Source organism: Rhinopithecus roxellana, chromosome 8 (assembly GCF_007565055.1).
Source record: "Rhinopithecus roxellana isolate Shanxi Qingling chromosome 8, ASM756505v1, whole genome shotgun sequence".
NCBI lineage: Eukaryota > Metazoa > Chordata > Mammalia > Primates > Cercopithecidae > Rhinopithecus > Rhinopithecus roxellana.
In genome coordinates this window covers 88,538,544-88,560,217 of record NC_044556.1, presented here as the reverse complement: position 1 = coordinate 88,560,217, position 21,674 = coordinate 88,538,544, and the positions used below count along the sequence as shown (strand labels likewise).

Below are 21,674 nucleotides of genomic sequence, written 5' to 3'. Positions count from 1 at the left end.
GCTTTCAAACAGTGTTCTATATTAGACTATAAAATCTTTAAAAGAGATTTCAAAGCAAACATACCTTTGTTTTTTGTTCTACTTGAGGGCCAAGAATCAAGAGCTCTTCTTGCATTTCTGTAACTAGTGTGGTTGCTTCCAGGATTGTGGATAGACCCATATGGAAGCGATCCCTGAAGAAGAAAAAGTATTAAGAAGGTGTAAGATATAACACAACTTGGCAAATACAATTTGATAATATATAAAAAGAATTACTCAAATTATGGCCAAATGGAGTTTATTCTAGAGATGCAAGACTGGCTCACTATTTCAAAGTCAATCAATATAATCCACTATATTAACAAGCTATAAAGAAGAAAATTCACTGCTGCATCAGCATCCATTGATACAGAAAAAAAATTTGATAAAATTAATGATGACTAGGAAGAGAGGGGAAATTTCTCAACTTGATGAAGAACAGATGCTGTTAAAAATAAAATGGACTCAAAGGAAAAACTAATAATGAGAACTGGGCATCTGAGGCTCAGCTCCCACTGGAGCACACTTAAGACAGGCAAATTGGGCTTTAAATGTACTAATTCTCCATAAGGGTAACTTTCATTTAAACAGAATATTTAATTGTAAGTTTTGGGGTGGGAAAGAGGACCAGATAGGCTGTAAGAGACCCAAACCATATAATTAACTCTTCTCGCTTTTTCTCCCCCAACATCTACCCCTGGGAAACTGGACTACTGAAATTTCCAAGTAGCAAAGAAGAGTTGAGCAGTGGGGGACTATAACCTGTCGTTTGCCACCGAGATATGCTTGCTGGATATAACCAGTTACGGATGTTGATAATAATGATTATGCATATAAGGTGATAGCTCTTAAGATTGTCCTTGCATGGCCCACGCCATTAGGGGGTGGAAGATGTCCTAGGATAGTACAAGGTGCGTATGGAAGAAACTGCTGAGTGATCTAGAGTTGTGTTGTGGGTAAGACATGAAGAGGACTGGAAAAGGGGCGAATGACTGTGATAGGGACTGGTCATACTGATTACACAGCTGTGAATGGAGAGCTACAACCCTGGGTGACGGGGAGGGGACACCTTAGATCCCAGGAGGTTAGGAGTGAGAGGAAGATTCATTAAACTCTCTTGACTCTTGCCTGTAGGGCATCTGGCCAATTTTCTCAGACCATTGACATTATCCTTAATTTAACTGCTGACCAACAAAAATCTTAATCAAAGGACTCTCAGAAACCTCTTAGGATCTGCTGATCCCAGGAGTGAACAACTTCTCCTTGAAACGGAACAAGATTAGCTTTCTGATCACTGATGTGATTCTCTTTAGCCTCATTATTATATTCACAGATTACCTCAACTGCTCTAAAATGACCTGTTATTGGATCTATCATGCCCTACCTGACCTTGTTAACAAAAACTTAATAAAATTAGACCCCGACCCCACATTAGCAAAAAGCTGCTATTGAGGTTGCTACTTCTTTTGTAAATGTCAGGCCTATACTTACCTGCGGTACACAAATTAGTTCACACTCTCCAGCACGAGCGCTGATGAAAAATCGCATTGCACTGGACTTCCTGCTGGCCAGTTGAGACAGAGAATGTGCAATGGCCAATACCTCTTGATGCACTTGGATTAATAACATTTATAACTGGCTTAGCTCCAGACAGGGAGCTTGGCTGTGGTCTATCCTCCAAGTGGGAGTCACAGTCATGATCACTCTCATGCAGTGTTCCCTATGGCAAATGGAATGGATCTGGTCCAGGCCCCAATCAGAGTAATTGGTTAGGGTATCTGATGGAGTGGGCTATTTTAAAAACAGAATTATTAGCTGGATACATGAAAGGTTTAGGAGATGGACTTGGAGGGGAATAGTTCCACCATGGTGCCTCGGCAGCCTTTCATGTCTCCATATAGGTTATATAGACAAAGCTTGGCTGCAGCTGATCTAAGTGTTGGCAGGACACCCCGATCTTTCTAGAACACTAAAATGTGGGGCGCTTGTGAGTAGATGCTACAAGGCCATTTCCTACCAATTTCTCCATCTTCCTGGAAGATTGTCATAAGACAGTTTTCCAATGTCTCCTGTATTCTGATTAGCAGTGAGGTCTGCTGCTTCATGTTTCTTCCCATGCTTCCTCAGGTACCACTGCTGGCTATAAAACTGCTTAGCAGGTGTTTCACTATCTGTGTTGTAGTCATCTGAAGCCTTTTATTTTGCTGTCATCCCATGAGACAAAGGACATGGGGAGTGGCACTGTTAGTTACTCTTGTTTTCATTGCCCATGTAAAAAATAAACTGTCAGAATCCAACAGGGACTAATTGTTTATTTACTGGCCAAGTCTGTCAGCCTTGCCTTGACAGGCGCAGCCTTTGAAGGCACACAGGGGGAATATCAACCTTATCTCCTTTAAGATCTTCTGCAGCTTCTGGCTTTTTGTCCCACCAAAAAGGCAGACTTGGCTCATCATTTTGCATTTGTGTCTCTTTTCACAAACAAAAACACCAATATAAAATATATTTCTGATTTGTTCTCAAAGTCTTACCTCTTTGTTTGCATCTCTTCCTCTCGTGCCCTCAAAATGTGTGCAAATGTTTCTATAAATTGCAAGTAGCTACTGGGAGTGGTATAATAAAATCTTCCAGTTTCTTCAAAGTATTTTCTGTTCAAGTCTTTCATGCTTATGTGGATTTGGACACAGGTTGGGGCAAGTTTTTCTTTCAAGTTCTGAAGAATAATAATTTTTAAGAATTAAGAGAAAGCAATCCAAATATACATAAAAAGAGAAAGTTGAACATTTGGAATTAATTAAAATAGCTTATTATTTCTGAGATCTGGAGATGTAGAGAGAACTCCTGGATGAGCAGGACAAAGAAAATATGAGTTTTTTTTTGTTGTTGTTGTTGAGACAGAGTCTCGCTTTGTCGCCCAGGCTGGAGTGAAGTGGCCGGAACTCAGCTCACTGCAACCTCTGCCTCCTGGGTTTACGCCATTCTCCTGCCTCAGCCTCCCGAGTAGCTGGGACTACAGGCGCCCGCCACATGCCCCGGCTAGGTTTTTTTATTTTTATTTTTTAGTAGAGATGGGGTTTCACCGTGTTAGCCAGGATGGTCTCTATCTCCTGACCTCGTGATCCGCCCCTCTTGGCCTCCCAAAGTGCTGGGATTACAGGCTTGAGCCACTGTGCCCGGCCGAAAATATGAGTTTTAATGGTTGGGATGGTGGTGGGGCAACAGTAGAGCTAACTATGAATGGCATGCCACACTCATCCTTCTAGGCTTTACCGGTACGTTACTCTGACTTTTGCTGTAGTCATCCAAAGATTTAGGGCATCGGTATCAACGGCCAAGGGTTATAATGTTTTCTTTATCTTAACATTTTTTATTTATTTTTTGTTTTGAGACTAGGTCTTGCTTTTTTGCCCAGGCCAAAGTACAGTGTTGTAATAATAGCTCACTATAGCCTCAAACTCTTGGGCTCAAGAGATCCTCCTGCCTCATCCTCCCATGTGGCTCAGACTACAGATGTGTGCCACCACAACTGGCTAATTTTCTAAATTTTTTGTAGAGACAGAGTTTCACTATGTTGCCCAGGCTGATCTTGAACTCCTGACCTCAAGCAATCCTCCTGCCTTGCCTCCCAAAATTCTGGGATTATAGGTGTGAGTCACCATGCCCAGCCTTCTTTATCTTTTACATTTCTTTCTTAAAGTGGTTATCAATAGCAGGATACTCAAGAAAATTTCCTTGAGTAAAATAAAGCTACAAAAATGCAAGGACCCAAAGGATGTGCAGATGAGCAAAACCAGACTGCAAAGAATATTCTCTTTGTCTGGACTGGGAGATAATTCTAATTTAGACATAAGCTAGTCCTGATGACTCATCTCCAGTCCAAGTCTAACCGGTCACTGGTCACTTTTAACTCAGCTGCATTTTTTTTTTCTTCTGGTTCTACCCTGTCTCTGTCCTCCTTGGCCTTTGCTTTCCTTGATCATTTAGACAAGTAAGGATGCAATCCCATTGGTCCCACAGGACCTAGAAATGTCGTACGTTGAGTTTCAGTTCTCTATGCATTTACAGCTCCTTTGGTCAATACTTCTTACCCCCTTTACTGTCAGCTAGGTCCTATTGGATCTTCAGTTTAGTCACTCCAGAACAGGTTCTTTCTTACTGTTGGCTCATAAATTCTGAGTTAATTTTGTGTTGTGGCTTGTGCTGTCACTGTTTTGCTGACTTGCTGTTGTAGCCAAGCCAGAACAATTTACAAAGAATACACAGAAGGTTGCAGCATCCTTACCATAGAATCTGGTATGCAGAATGGAGACTGTTTTCCTTCATGGAAATATGCTGTTCCACCATGTGGACAGCATAGTGAAGAGACCCAGGCATTGCAGAATCTGAATCTAGGCATCTTTGAAATAGGGTGAATTCAGGGGTACAAGAGATGGGGAATTAATAAGGAATCAATGTAAACACTTGATCCATTTTATTATAAACTGGCTTAGAACTGCCTGTTTTTGTCCATCTAGGGTTCCTTGCTCTTCAGAGGCATAATATCATCAGATGCTGTCAATAAACTGAAACCTTCACTTGCATTAAATATTTACCTCTCTGTTCTCAAAATTGACTTTTTCTTTTAAGAATGAGTTAGCTACAATAAGAAGAGCTTCTTCTGGCCACCTCTCGTACCAATCGATCGTGCAGGAGCTAATCATAGAAGGATATACTCTACAATTTTGGCGGAAGCCAGGTCCTTCAGGACTCATGATCACAAAAATATGAAGATTTTTATATATTCTCTGAAAATTAATGAAAATATAAATTGTTAAAATGTAGTCCACTGTTTTGAAAAAATATTACATTAAAAATTCCATGGAAAACATATTTCAGATCTTTCCTTCGTGGGTAGACCAGAGACTGATCATTTGTGCATGGAGTGCCTGCCATAAACAGAGCCCTTCCAAGGGAAGCTAACAGTAGGGGAGGCATTGGACCCAAAACACCCCTTGCATAAACCAACTCTTATGACGGGGGCTGGTGCTAGAGTTCTGTTCAGTAGGGGACTTTATATCAGATGGTGCTGGGTCTGACTATTTAACTCTTTCCTCTGGGGTGGTGTGCATTTAAGACCCACAGAAACTCAAAGTGAGAAAATGGTCAGATGAATTAGAGCTGAAAGAAACAGACTGACAGTAAGAGTAGAGCACCAGAGGTAGTAATAAAACTCCTACAGCTAAAGGATTACAGCTAAGCAATATGAGACCTACACAGTTTTACAGGCCCTAGGCTAAGTGCTAGTTTCTTTGCAATTTGCCTTCGGCCCTTTTCCTTATAAGACCTGGCTGTGCTGCTGCTGTTGCTGGATTCTTGGCAAGACTGGCAACAGGGCACAGATTCCTTCTTCCTTATTTCCAGATATCACTTTGCAATAAGTCCGTATTACTGAAAACAGCCTCAGTGAATTAGTGTTCCTTTTAACTCAGAGTCTAACTGTACAAAATGATATTAAGTATCAAGCAACTTATTTTGTCAAATAAATATGGTAAAGCTGAAAGAAGACTAAAAGGTAAGTTTTTTTTCCTCTTTTTTGTCTTTAACAAATTTATAAAGGCAAATAAAACTGCTCAGTGCAAAATTCACACAATGTGGAAATGTTTAAAGTAAAAATGAAAATACCTCTCTTTGTTTTACACATTCCCAAAACTTCCACCTAGAGATATCAAATGTTAGCAGTTTAAAGTGTGCCTTTATTATTTGTTATTATTGTAGGACATGTCAAATTACTTTTGGAAGCATAGTATTATATATATTACACATATATCATGTGTATAATTAAAATTGATTTCTAACTGAGATTCTTGGTTTATTTATTCATTTTCTGGAGTACTATTCTCTGCACTCCAAACTGAAATTTCTTTTTTCTTCCTTATTATTTAAATCTAATAATCTAATGAATAAACCAAATATAGTAACAAGGCACTAGAGTGCCACAATTGTCAGGATAAATTCTATCCTTCTTTCTACAATGTTATTAAAAAATCTAACGAAATCTAAGGATATCCACTCATATTACCTTGTTCTCTATCAACTGTGGAGTCATTTTTGGAATTTTTAAAACATCTTCTTGTGACAGATTACTAGGTATCTGTTTGATACTTAGCAATGTTGTTACTAAGGTGAGAAACGGTGGATAGCCAGATTCAATTTTTAAATTGCCCTATGATAGACAAAAACTAGCACCAGAAATAAATCCACCTGTGGTCCTTCCCCAGTGAGTATTCTAGTTTGAGTAATCATGTCCATATATTCGCTAAGCCACTGGTCAGTCATCATGTCTCAAAGACACAGAAAGTTGAGTTCATTTTGACTAATCTATATCTCTCATCAAACCAGTTTGTTCACAGCTCCTCTGCTGCTGAGTTCATTCTGAATAGCACCTGCTGTATCCAGTCAATTTCTTTTTGTATCCATCACCTTCTGGTCAATTCCAGGACTATTCAAAAGGATGAAATGTTTCTTGTTTCTTGCCTTTCCAGACTTGTTACCAAAAAATGAAATAAGAACATCATTATCTGAGAAAGAATCTTTGTGTAAGAAATACTCTTGGGATTTTATTTTTCATTTTATTGCCTCCTGCTGGTATTATTTTTTAAAATCATTGATAGCCAGACAGGCTCAGATTCATGTAAGTGTTTGACCTACCTAAGGATATGGTTTGTCTGTGTGTAGGGTACTCATTATTTTACCTTAAAAACTCATATAAAGATCTAAAGAAATTATATCCAACTTAAAAATCATGTACAGAATTATAAACATGGTCAACTTTTAACATGACAATTTGATAAAGCCAAGTCACAAAAAAGTACCTTTTGAAAGAGTGAAAGTAAAGATTGCCTATTATCCATATGACCAGACTGTTCAGTAAGAGATCTGATTTTCATCGCAATAGAATCCAGCTCAACATTTTCAAATAGGTCAGGTATTCTTCCTGAATTGATGATGTAGTTCAAATCTTCTAAAAATGAATCCTTAGGCAAAACACATATTTAATCAGGAATGAGTAAATTATTCATATATTCTACCCTAACCACATCAATTTGAGAAAGCAAGAAAGCAATAGCGATTAAGGAGAACTGAGGCTAAGTGTTTTTTTTTTTTTTTTTAAAGCTAATATCCCCCACCCACCACCTTTTTTTTTTTTTTTTTTTTGAGACAAAAGTCTCAGCCTGTTGCTCAGTCTGGAGTACAGTGGCAGAGTCATGGCTCACTGCAGGCTTGAACTACCAGGCTTAAGCCATCCTCCCACCTCAGCCTCCCAAATAGGTAGAATGAAAGGTGCATGCCACCATGCTTGGCTAATTTTTAAAATATTCTCGTAGTGACTCGGTCTCTCTATGATGTCCAGGCTGGTCCATCTTCCCACCTTGGCCTCCCAAAGTGCTGAGATTACGGGCATGAGACACTGTGCCTGTCCTAAGACTAACGTTTTCATTCAAACCCATCAGAATATTTTTTTCTGAGTCAAAATAAGCTTCATTAATCCATTCGTTCATTCAAACATTAGAGAAACATATACTTGGTACGGAGAGTATGCCAAATAGCTGTGACAGGCACTTAGAAAAGAGGTATGCAGGAGTGGGTACAATAATGAATTAGGCAGGAACCCGGTTCAGGCAGTTCACAGAAGCCCTCAATACATCTACATTTGTGATTGAATAGTAGTAGACAAACTAGAAATAACATTGCTGAAGGATTATTTTAATTTAACTGAATTCATATCTATATAGGACCTCAAATTCAATGGAAAAGGTAACAGATGAGAAAAAGTAGGAAAACAAACTCTGCCAGAAGAGTTATTATAAACATAAGGATATTTTGCTTTTGAGAATAAATCCAAGATTTCTTTTAAAAAAAAAAAGCTTTTAAAAAAGTAGTTAGCATTAGTGACTCTCTTCAGGAGACTCAGACACTCATAGGTTCGTGGTATTTCAGTTCAGGTGGGGAAGGGCAGAGACCTTGTGGGGAGCTCTCCAGTAGAGGCCAACAGAGGTAACACAGGGCTAACTTATTTCCTGTCTCACCTCGTATGTGATGGAGAACTGCCAAAGCTTGTTACACACTGATAGTTACGCACTCTTTTTGGGTCACATGAAAAGCAATGATATGGCCAGACGAAGCCTGGAAAGTGTTGGAAACAGATCCAATGACCTCGAAGTCCTGAGTAACATGAGCGTAGAGGAGCCATGTTCATTTCAGCTTTGGCCTGAAATGATTTTCTGAAACTGATTTATTAAATTAGAACAATGGACTCCTGGCATGGGAGAAACTATATCTTCTAAAATCCAGAAAGAAATTGTGTGGCAGAAACCTCAACTGGATCAACAGAGCTGGATATTTAAGTTTGGTGAAGGGAGAATATATAGATATAGCAGAAATCCTGGAGGAGTATAGTAGATATGATATGGCACTTGGATTTGCTCTCAAAAATATGACATGAAAAAAATAACTCAATGGAGAAAGGCCCAGCACTAAGAGAAAAAACAGGATGAGGGGTTGAAACAATACTCAATAACTACATATGTCTGGATCAAAAACAATAAACAATGTTCCCTTGAAATTTTGTCACAAGAGTAAATACAATCTGAGATGGCATTCCTAATTTTGTCTTGGACATGGAAGAGTATAGTTTGTGAAAAATAACAGAACTGAAAAAAGTGAGTGATTAGCAATTTTTGCTTGTACATAAATATAGTATATTCTGGGCCTGGCGACTGGCCAGATGGCTGGCTAGAAGTACTTGGAAGTAGTCTTCCCCATAAGAAAGGACCAGTGCAACAAATAAACAGTTAAGATTTGACTAGAATGTCAATGGGAGAGTGCATGAGTACAGTGAGAGGATGGAGAGGTACCTGTGGTGACTGGAAGCCTCGGAGGACAATGTGGAGGCATCCTGCCTCTGCAGCCCTGTCTCCCCTGTCCAGATCAGCTGGGAGTCAAGAGGGACTTCTCCTGGTGAAGACAAGGTAAGCAGAAGAACCCCACCAGCCCCATTGCCATTGAAACACCTATAGTCATTATACAGGACAATCTCAGAGTCCTTTCTAGTCCTGGGCCCATTTTAGGGAGCTGCTGGAAATTCTTGCAGCTGCATTGCTCTGGATCGGGAGCACAAGGTGTGTACTTTCCACCCACCCTCACTCCCGCTGTGAGCCAAGCTACAGCAGCATGGCACCATCTTGAGACCAGAGCTACCTCTGGAGTGGGCCCTGCTCTAGGGGCCAGTAGCCATGCAACTCTCCAGCACTGGGACTTCATCTTCATTCTTCCACCAAGTCCCCATGGGTGGCTCTATGCCACAACCCCAGCTGTGCAGAGCCTGGGCCCAGGATTGGCTTTGATTGTGGTCCTGCCAGCAGAGAAACCAATCCCCAATGCCCGCACTTTTAGTCAGAGGAACAATCTGGCAGTCCCATTTAGGGTGACCCTACCCTTGAGCTGGCCAAACTGCTGTGTACTCTTCTTGAAGCAGGAGGGGTCCCAGAGCCACTGAACAGCTGGCACATTCTTGGGCTGGCAGATTGCTACATGCCCATGCCCAGGACCTGAGAAATAGCCCCACAAGTGCCTCCACTAAGGACATGCTCCTGGCCTGCCCAACAGCTCTGTGCCCACAATCAAGTCCTGAGAAACAGCCTTACAGGTCACCCCTGGAACACACACCCCCAAGGCTAGCCAAGCAAACCTTTGCTTGCATCCTAGGCCTGAAAAATAGCTCCGTGGGTTGCCCCTGGCAGACACAACCCCTTCAGGCCAGCTGAACTGCCATGCACCCATATCTCAGGCTTGAGAAATAGCTTTATGGGTCACCCCTGGTGGGCACACTCCAGGTTGGCCAAGAAGCATTGTGCTTACCTCATGGACCTAAGAAACCATCCTGTGGTGCATCTCCCATGCTGCAGACATGCCCCAGGCCTGCCTGATGACTCTGTGCCTGTGCTAAGGGCCTAAGAAACAATCCCATGGGCAACCCTGGCAGACACACAACCAGGCCAGCCAAGTAACTGTATGCTTATGCCCCCAGCTAGAGTAGTAGCCCTATGGCTCCAAATCAAGTGAGCCAGATCCCAAGTTGGCTGATTCACTGCATGCATGCACATGCCCCTGACATGAGAAACAGCCTGGTGAACCCACCTCCAGCAAAGTTGCACCATTGCCTCCACAAACTCTCACAGCCTAGGCTGCTGAGACATTTGCAAATGTCACCAGCACGGATTACAACTGAAGAAGCTACATGGAGACTACACTACTGTATCCATCTAGAATCAAGGCCATGCACCCAATGACTGACACTGTAAAACCCATACCTATGGATAAGTCTTTCCTTATGAAAGCTACTCCATAAAGTTGGAAAGGTGATTGTTTTTCGAGATGCATAGAAATCAATGAAGGGACACATCAAACATGAAAAAGCAAGCAAACATGAAACCTCCAAAGGAACACAGTAACTCACCAGTAACAGATCACAATCATAATAAAATATACAAAATGCCAGAAAAAGAATGTAAAATAATAATCTTAAAGAAATGCAGTAAGATACAAGATAAAGATTGACAATTCAACAAAATCAGGAAGACAGTTCATGGTTTGAATGAGAAATTCAATAGGGAGATATATATCATAATAAAGGATCAAAAACACATCTCAGAGCTACAGATTTCAATGAAAAATATATATAATTGAGAGCTTCTATGACAGATAAGACCAAGCAGAAGAAAGAATTTCTGAACTTAAGGGCATTCCAGAAGAAGAAGAGAAGGGGAAAGGTGTAGAAAGCATTTAATTAAGTAACAACTGAAAACAATCCCAAGTCTTCAGAGAGAGTTAGTCATACAGATCCAGAAAGCTCCAATATCCCCAAATAGATTCAACCCCAAAAAAGTCTATCTGAGGAACATTACAGTCAAACTGTCAAAATTCAAAGACTAAGAGAAATTTCCAAAAATGGCAAGAGAAAAAAGTCATCATATAAATGGGAAACCCCAGCAGAAGAATAGCAGAATTCTCAGCAGAAACCTTATAGGACAGGAGAGAATAGGATGAGATATTCAAAGAACTGAAGGAAAGAAACTGCCAGCCAAGAAAATTATATCCAAGACGCTATCCTTCAGAAATGAATGAGAAATAAAATCTTCCCAAGACAAACAAAAACCTGAGGGAATTCATCATGCCTAGCATAGCCTTACAAGAAATGCTCAAGGGAGTCTTACAAGTGGAAGTGAAAAGATGATAACCACCATTACGAAAACACGCAAAACTATAACACTCACTGTAGAGCCAATACACAAAGGGGAAAAAAGAAAGGAATCAAACCCTATCACTACAAAAAAAAAAAAAAAAAAAAAAAAAAAAAGAAAAACAAAAAAAACACACAAAAAAACAAAACAACAACAACAACAACAAAACCACCCATCACAAAAATCAATGATAAGAAAGGAAGGATATATAAAACAACCAGAAAACAATCAACAAAATGATATAAATAGGTCCTCATCAATCTATTATAACCTTGAATTTAAATGGATTAAATGCCCCATACTATTAGAACCTCCATACTATTTGCCATAATGGCTGTACTAGATTACATTCCCATGTACTAGACATACATGTAGCCAACAATTATATTTTAAAATGCTCAACATCACTGATAGTTAGAGAAACGCAAATCAAAATAACAACGAGATACCATCTAACACCAGTCAGAATGGCTACTATTAAAAAGTCAAAAAGTAGCAAATGCTGATGAAGTTGTGGAGAAAAAGGAATGCTTATACACGGTTGGTGGGTGTGTAAATTGGTTCAGCCATTTGGAAGAGAGTGTGTCAGTTCCTCAAAGACCTAAAGACAGAAATACCATTCAACCCAGCAATCCCATTAGTGGGTATATACCAAGAGGAATATAAATCATTCTATTATAAAGACACATGCATGTGTATGTCACTGCAGCACTATTCACAATAGCAAATACATGAAATCAACCTAAATGTTCATCAGTGATAGGCTGGATAAAGAATATGTGGACATATACACCATAGAATACTATGTGGCCGTAAAAAAAAAAAAAAAAAAAAAAAAAAAAAAAAAAAAAAAAAAAAAAAAAAGACCATATCCTTTGCTGGGACATAGATGGAGCCGAAGGTCATTATCCTTAGCAAACTAGCACAGGAACAGAAAACCACATACTACATGTTTTCACTTATAAGTGGGAGTTAAATGATGAGAACATATGGACACAGAGGAGAACCACACACATTGGGGCCTTTCAGAGTGTGAAGGGTGGGAGGAGGGAGAGAATCAGGAAAAAAAAGTACTAGGCTTTATACCTGGCTGATGAAATAATCTGTACAACAAACCCCCATGACACGTTTACCTATGTAAAAAATTTGCACTTGTACTTCTGAACTTAAAATAAAAGTTTTTTAAAAAAAGAGGATTTGGTAGAATCTTTACATATTTATAAGACCATGTCATCTGGAAACAGGGGCAATTTTACTTCCTCCTTTTTAACTTGGATACCCTTAATTTCTTTCCTTTATCTAATTGCTCTGGCTAGAATTTCCAGTGCTATGTTGAATAAGAGTGGTGAGATTGGGCACTCTTTTCTTGTTTTAGCTTGCAGAGGAAAAGCTTTGAGCTTTTCCCTATTCACTATGATGTTAGCTGTGGGTTTGTCACATATGGCCTTTATTGTGTTGAGGTACTTTCCTTCTATAGCTAATTTATTGAGAGGTTTTTTTTTTTTTATCATGAAGGGATGTTGGATTTTATTTAATGTCTTTTCAGCATCTATTGAGATGATTGTGGTTTTTTCTCTATATTCTGTTTATGCAGTGTATCATGTTTATTGATTTGCATATGTTGAACCATCCTTGCATTCCTGACATAAATCCCAGTTGATAATGGTGTATTATCTTTTTGATGTGTTGTTTGATTCAGTTTGCTAGTATTTTGTTGAGGATTTTTGTATCTAGATTCATCAGGAATATTGGCGTGTAGTTTTCCTTTTTCATCATGTCCTTGTCTGGTTTTGGTAACAGCATTATGCTGAACTCATAGAATGAGTAAGGAATAATTTCCTCTTTAATATTCTGAAATAGCTTGAGAATAATTAATATTAATTTGTCTTTAATAGTTTGGTAGAGACCGGGAGCAGTGGCTCATGCCTGTAATCCCAGCACTTTGGGAGGCCAAGGCAGGCAGATTACCTGAGGTCAAAAGTTCAAGACCAGCCTGGCCAATATAGTGAAACCCAATCTCTACTAAAAGTACAAAAAAATTAGCCAGGTGTGGTAGCAGGTGCCTGTAATCCCAGCTACTTAGGATACTGAGGCAGGAGAATTGCTTGAACCCAGGAGTCAGAGGTTGCCATGAGCTGAGATGGCACCACTGCACTCCAGCCTGACTCCATCTTAAAAAAAATAGTTGGTAGAATTTAGCAGTGAGGCCATCCAGTAGTGGAATTTTTGTTGTTGTTTGTTTGTTTGTTTTTGGGAGAGCTTTTATTACTGATCAATCTTGTTATTATTAGTCTGCTCAGGTTTTCTACTTCTTCTTGGCTCAATCTTGACAGATTATATATGAATTTATTCATTCCCTCTAGGTTTTTAAATTTATTGATGTGTAGCTGTTCATAACAGTCTCTAATAATCCTGTGTATTTCTATGGTATCCATTGTAATGTATTCTTTCTCACTTCTGTTTTTATTTATTTGGATCTTTTCTGTTGTTAGTTTGTCTAACAGTTGTTCGGTTTTGTTTTTCTTTGCAAAAAAATCTTTTGGTTGTGTTGATCTTTGGTATTGTTTTTTATTATCAATTTCATTTATTTTTGCTGTGATTTTTATTATTTATTTCCTTCTACTAATTTTGGGTTCATTTGTTCTTGCTTTTTCTAGTTCCCTGAGATGCATTGTTGGGTTATTTATTTGAAATCTTTCTTTTTTTATGTAGGCATTTATTATTATAAACTTGCCTGTTAATACTGCTTTTCCTGGACCCCTAGGTTTTGTTATGTTGTGTTTCCATTATCATTTGTTTTGAGGAATTCTTACATTTCATTCTTAATTTCTTCCTTCGTCCATTTGTTATTCAGAAGCATACTGTCTAATGTCCATGAATGTTACAGTTTTGAATGTTGCTCTTGTTATTGATTTCTAGTCACATTCTATTGTATTCAGATAAGATACTTGATATGATTTTGATTTTTAAAAATTTGTTGAGACTTGTTTGTGTTCTAATATATAATCAGTCATGCAGAATGTTCCATGTACTAATGAAAATAATGTGTATTCTGTGGCTGTTGAGTGAAATGTTCGTTAAGTGTCTGTTAGGTCCACTTGGTCTATGGTGCAGTTTAAATCTGATGCTTGCTGATTTTCTGTCTAGATGAACTATTTAATGCTGAGAGTGGGGTGTTGAAATCCCCAACTATTATTGTATTGGGGTCCATCTCTTCCTCTAGATATAATATTTGATTTATATATCTGGGTGCTCCAGTGTTGGGTTCATATATATTTACAATAGTTATATTCTCTTGCTGAATTGATTCCTTTATTATTATATAATGTCCTTTGTCTCTTTTTACAGTTTGACTAGAAATCTGTTTTATATGATAGAAATATAGCTACTCCTGCTTGTGTTTGGTTTCTGTTTGCATGGAATATCTTTTTCTATCCCTTCACTGTCACTCTATGTCTGTCTTTACAAGTGTGTTGAATTTCTTGTAGGCAGCATATAGTTGGGTCTTGTTTTTCATCCATTCAGCCAGTCTATATCTTTTCTTAAAAATAGAGACAAGGTCTCACTATGTTGCCCAGGCTGGTCTGGAACTCCCGGGCTCAAGAGATCCTCCTGCCTTGGCCTCCCAAAGTGCTGGGATTATAGGGGTTAAACACTGCACCTGGCCAAATGTCTTCTTTTGAAAAGTGTCTGTTCATGTCCTTTGCCCACTTTTTTATGGGGTTGACAAAAATCTCTTAGAACTGATAAATGAATTCAGCAAAGTTGCAGGATACAAAAATCAGTAATGTTTCTATATATAAACAGCAAGCTAGGTGAAAAAGAAATTAAAAAGGCAATCCCATTTAGAATAGTTACAATAAATAAAATAAAATACCTGGAAATAAATTTGAACCAAGGAGATGAAAGAACTCTACAAGGAAAGCTGCAAAACACTGATAGAAACTGAAAAGGGTAAAAACAAATGGAAAGACACACCATGTTCATGAATCAAAAAAACTAATATTGTTAAGATGACCATACTGCCCAAAGCAATCTACAGATTTGTTGCAATCTCTGAAAAAATGCCAATAATATTCTTCACAGAAATAGGAAAAATTCCTAAAATTCAAATGGAACCACAAAATATCTCAGAAATCCAAAGCAATTCTGAGCAAAAAGAACAAAGTTGGAGGCATCACACTACCAGACTTCAAAACACATTATAAAGCTATAGTAACCAAAACAGCATGGTATGGGAACAAAAACAGACACACAGACCAATGGAATAGAATAGAGAACCCAGAAATTAATTCATGTATCAATGGCCAACTCATTTTTGACAAATACACTGAGAACATGCAATGGAAAAAAGTCAGTCTTCAATAAATGGTGCTGGGAAAGTTGAATATCCATATACAGAAGAATGAAAGTAGACCCCCACCTCTCACCCTATACAAGAATCAACTCAAAATTAATTAAAGAGCTAAATGTAAGGCCTGAAACTAAAACTACTGGAAGAAAACAAGGGAAATGCTTCAGGACATTGGTCTTGGAAAAGAATTTATAAATAAGACCTCAAAAGCACAGGCAACAAAAGCAAAAATAAACAAATGGAATTATATCAAACTCAAAAGGATGGTAAATTTCCTTCTGTACAGCAAAGGAAACAATAGAATGAAAAGACAAACTACAGAATAGGAGAAAATGTTTGCAAATGATTCATCCAACAGAGGATTCATATCCAGAACTCAAACTTAACAGCAAAAACAAAAAATAAAGAACAAAAAACAAACAAAAACTGATTAAAAAATGGGCAAATGATATGAACAGATATTTCTCAAAAGAAGACATAGAAATGGCCAAAAAAATGAATAAATGCTCAATATCACTAATTGTTAGGGAAATGCAAATCAGAACCACAATGAGTTATCATCTCTCCCCAGTCAGGATGGCTATCATCAAACAGACAAAAAATAGCAAATGATAGTGAAGATGTGGAGAAAGGGAACTCTTATACACTGTTGGTAAGAATGTAATCTAGTACAGCCATTATGGCAAATATTATGGAGGTTCCTCAAAAAACTACATATGAGTCTGGGCAACACAGTGAGACCCCACCTCGATAAAAAAAATTAGCTGGGTGTGGTGGTGCATTCTTGTAGTCTCAGCTACTTGGGAGGCTAAGGTGGGAGGATCACTTGAGCCTTGGAGGTTGGGGCTTCAGTGAGCCATGATCGCACCACTGCACTCCAGCCTGGGTGACAGAGGAAGACCCTGTCTCAAAACAAAACAAAACAAAACAAAACAAAAATGATGATTATGATGATGATGATGATGATGATGATACAAATAAAATGATCATAAGATCCAGTAATCCCACTTCTGGGCATTTATCCAAAGAAAAGGAAATCAGTGTATCGAGGAAACATCTGCACCCTCATGTTTATAACAGCTCTTTTCACAATAGCCAAGATACAGAATCTACCTAAGTGTCCACCAATGAATGAATGACTAAAGAAAATATGGTACATAAAATTCATAGAATATGATTCAGCCATAAAAGAGAATGAAATCCTGTCACTTTGGCAACATGATTATGTTAAGTGTAGTAAGCCAGGAACAGAAAGTTAAACATCACATCCTCTCACTAATATATAAAAGTTAAAAACAAGTGGATTTCACGGGAATAAAAAGGGGAACAGAAGATACTAGAGGCTGAGAAAGGTAGGGGAAAGGGAGAGAAGGATAGTGAGGGATATTTTTTAAGGGATACAAAATTACAGCTAGAGAAGAGGAATAAGTTCTACTATCCTACAGCATTGTAGGATGACTATACATAACGATAATATATTATATAGTGTCAAAGGGCTAGAAGGAGGATATTGAATGCTCCTAACACAAAAATGATAAATGTTTGAGATGAATATACTAATTATGGTAATCTGCTCTTACATGTATCGAAACATCACTACACCCCATAAACACATGTACAATTATCATGTCAATTTAAAACATTTAATTGAATTTAATTTGAAAAGAAAATAAACAGACGAGCCACAGACTTGGAGGAAATATATATATACATGCCAAAAATAACATATTCTGTAAGGAAAGTCCTACATCTGACAGTGAAATTAGAGCAGAAGAAGAGTAATGGAGAGAAACAGAAGCTTGGATGCTGTAAGAGCAGATTGTAGATTACATACCTAACTGTAGATTACAGATACTGGATATAGATGAAAGGGTTTTTAAAATACAGATCATAAAGCTAGTTCTGATATGAGACAGATGACTTTAGTTACATAGATAAATTACTTCCAATATGTCAATTAAAATGAACAAGATAATGACATAGAAAATATCTTTATTGAAATGTTTATTCATAACTACCTGTGGCATCATTACAAATATATAAACTCTGTGGGCTATAACTGGATAAGAACAGAGAATACTGCAAGCAAACTGATATTGTAGGCTAATAGAACCATTGATAAATATTTTCTTGTTTTCTTTTCAAATATTAAATTTCTGAGGGGGGGTAGCCACGACGATATCAAACTTCAGCAAATAACAAAGACAAAAAGTACTTACTTGCTCTATGTTTAAATTTGGAACCATCAGAACAGTGGGTTTCCCTTTTAATCCTGCGTGAATAAACACCTTTTTAAAAACTTCTTTGAATTCGACGTAGGCACAATTGTGAGATACAGGCACTCGGTATAGTTTGTTATCTGTCAGATAACAGGCCAAGGTTGCACAAGTTTTTTTCCCACATCCATCTATTCCAATCTTTGGGAGAAAAGAAATCCAACATATGACATATATTTTCTGGGAATCTTTCAATGTATAGTTTTCTGTTTATTATTTGTGCTAGAAATTTTGACAGTAAAAATACCCAGACTATTTTTATTTATAACCTTTTGGAAGGCATACTAAATGTAATTTAAATATTTTATCAAAATTTTTATAACGCACTCATCCACATTCAATATTTTCATCTTTCCATAGCCTCTTGAATATATGAGAAAATTTCACTGGAAATTTCATATAATTTCATAAAAATAGCACAGACAGGCTTATAAACCATCTTTATATCACTGTCAATATTTGATTCTTCATGTATAAGTAACTAGATAGATCTTTTCCTTTTTATTTTGAGCAATAGGTACTTAATAAATGCTTTTGGGGAACAATGGCAAAGTAATTATTGTTTTAAAAACAGCTTTATTTAGGTGTAATTTACAGATTATACCAGTTTTAAGTGTATAATTCAATGTTTTTTAGTACATTTACAGACTTATGCAACCCTTGTCACAATTCAGTTTTGGAACAATTTCTTTCACCCCAGAAAGATCTTTCAAGCCCACTGGCAGTCAATCCCCATCCAACTCTCAGGCCCAATCACTAATATGTTTTCATCTCTATTGATCTGCCTATTTCATATAAGTGAAATTATATACCATGAAGTCTAATGTATTCAATTTATTTTACTTAGCATAATAAGTTCTTTCATGTTGTATGTGTATCAGTAGTTTGTTCCTTTTTATTGCTGAATGGTATTCTATTGTATGGACATATCACATTTTATTTGTGCATTGATGAACATTTGGATTGTTTCTGCTTCTTGATTATGAATAATGCTGCTATGAACATTTCCATACAAGTCTTTGAGTGGACACTGGTTTTATTTTGCCTTGTGTAGAGATAGAGAAATGGAATTGCTCAATTATGTGGTAAATCTATGTTAAACTTTATAAGAAATAGCGAAACCATTTTCCAAAGTAGTGTACTATTTTATATTCCCACAAGCCGTGTATGAAAGTTCAGTTTATACACAGTCTTGTCAATGCTTGTTATTAGCTATCTTTTTGATTATAGCCAGTCAAGTGGGTGTTTAGTGTTATTGTGGTTTTAATTTGTATTTCCCTAATGACTAATGAAGCTGAACATATTTTCATGGACTGATTAACCATTCATGTATCGTCTTTGGTGAAACACCTATTCAAATCTTTTGTCTATTTTAAAAAATAAACTTATTTTAGAAGAGTTTTAGACTCACAGAAAAATTGCCAAGATAGTATGGGGAACTGTCATATATCCCACATTCAATTTCCCCTATTAGCATCTAACATTAGTATATTACATTTCTTACCATTAATGAACCAATATTGATATGTTATTATTAACTGAAGTCCATACTTTTTTCAGATCTCCTCAGTTTTTAACCTAATGTTTTCTTTTTCTCCTTCGGAATTTCCTCCAGGATACTATATTGCATTTAGTAGCCAAATCTCCTTAAGCTACTCTTGGCTGTGACAGTTTTTCACACTTTCCTTGTTTTTGATGGCCTTAAAGATCTTCAAGGAGTTCTGATCAGGTATTTTATGGAATGTCACTCAACTGGGATTTTCCTGCGTTTTTCTCATGATTATACTCACTGTGATTTATCTTGATGGTAAACTTGATCACCTAGATAAGGTGGTGTTCGTCAGGTTTCTCCACTGTGAAGTTACTCTTTTCTCCCCTTTTCCGTACTGTACTCTTTGGGAGAAAGTCAATATGTGCAGTCTTTAGTGAATGAGTGAGGAGTTATGCTCCAGTTTCTTGAGGGTAGACTACCTACATACATTATGTGGATTTCTTCTGAATGGCAGATTTGTCTATGCTCCCTTATTTACTTATTTATTTAGTCATTTATTTATATAAGTATGGGCCCATGGATATTTATTATACAATTTGGATTTTAATTTAATACCACTTTATTTCTTTGTTTTCTTGCTCCAGCTTTGGGCACTGTGAACTCTTTTAGTTGGCTCTTGTGTCCCGCTGACATAACCCCATGATTATTGTAGCACTTCACTTGTAGCACTATAGGATTCTCCAGGCTCATATTGTTTATTTCCTGTCCCAGTCCTGTAATCAACAATTTTCCCAAGGAGTCCTGGTTCCTTTTATTGGAGAATGGTATTAGAAACCAAGATCTGGGAGCTAGGTGTACTCATTGCTCCTGGAGATCACTGCCCATAAGCCCTCCCAGCTGACACAGCAAATAAACAAATGTTTGTATATTAACCCTTATAGACACACATTCCTATAAAATTTCTATATCCAATCACCTATATTAAGCTAAACATAAGTTCAACTTATGTCTCCAACTCTGTTACTACATGATCATTCTAGTCTCTTTCCCTTGTTTAGCTCTGCCCTCCAATAGTGAGAAAACTGGTTTCCAACATCTGCCATCCATTTACTTCATTATTCAATTCCAGTATATGTGTATTGTGGTATTAGAATGGTTAACTTTACCCCCAAACCACTTTTTATATTGGCTCCTTTTCCCCTAATCCTCTTCAGTGAGTTTGTGTCACATACCTGCAACATGGTTTGATTGTTCTTTCACATTCTGAATGTCATCCTGGGATTACCAGAACTCCAAAGTGATTTTTTCTAAATTTGTATATGTTAAGGCTCATTCTTTGTGTTGTCAAGTTCTATGGGCTTTGACAAATATATAGTGTCATGTGTTCACCATTATAGTATACAGAACTTTTATCATCCTAAAAAATCTTGTGTTTCACTTTCCTTTCTTTCCACCAAACCCTTAGGCAACAAATATTTTTACCATTTCCATAGTTTTGCCTTTTCCAGAATGTCATATAATTGGAATCTATAATATGTTGCCTTTCCAGACTGACTTCTTTCACTTAGCAATATAGCTTTGAAATTCACTCATGTCTTTTTGTGGCTTAAGAGCTCATTTCTTTTTATCTCTGAATAGTATTCCATTGTATCAATGTACTACTACAGTGTGTTCAGTGTGTTTATTCATTTGCTTTATTGAGGGAATCTTGGTTGCTTCCAGTTTTTGGTGATTATGAATAAAGTTGCTATAATCATTCCTGTGCAGGTTTTTATGTGGGCGTAAGTTTTCAAATCAGTTAGGTAGGAGCATGGTTACTGGCTCATATGGGAAGACTATGTTTAGCTTTGTAGGAAACTGCTAAACTATCTTCCAAAGTGGCTGTGCTATTTTCATTTCCCATCAGCTATGAATGAGAGTTCCTATTGCTCTGTATCCTTGTCAGTAATTGCTATTATCAGTTCTTTGGATTTTGGTCATTTTAATAGGGATGTTGTGGTATCTCATTATTGTTTCCCCTAATGACAATTGATATTGAGCATCTTTTCATATGCTTTTGTAAGGTATTTATTTTTTCCTTTTATTTTTTAGTTGACATGTGATAATTGTACATATTTATGGGATACAGAGTGATAGTTCCATATGAACATATAATGTATAATGATCAAATTGGAGAAAATACATTCATCACCTCAAACATTGTCCTTTGTGTTGTGAATATTCAAAATCCTCTCCTCTAGCATTTTGAAAACATT

The 21,674-nt window shown here is 37.3% G+C and overlaps 1 protein-coding gene across 2 annotated transcripts in view; it reads right to left on the bottom strand.

The window, feature by feature from the left end:
• DNAH14 (dynein axonemal heavy chain 14) overlaps positions 1–21,674 on the bottom strand; it is a 575,377-nt gene that overhangs the window by 118,892 nt on the left and 434,811 nt on the right. For both annotated transcript variants that reach the window (XM_030936505.1, XM_030936506.1), the window contains 5 exons: positions 17,871–18,068; positions 6,870–7,031; positions 4,611–4,802; positions 2,550–2,731; positions 65–173 (listed from right to left, as the gene is read on the bottom strand). In XM_030936505.1, coding sequence (XP_030792365.1) covers positions 65–173; positions 2,550–2,731; positions 4,611–4,802; positions 6,870–7,031; positions 17,871–18,068 — 843 coding nt within the window. The remainder of the gene's footprint in view (positions 1–64; positions 174–2,549; positions 2,732–4,610; positions 4,803–6,869; positions 7,032–17,870; positions 18,069–21,674) is intronic.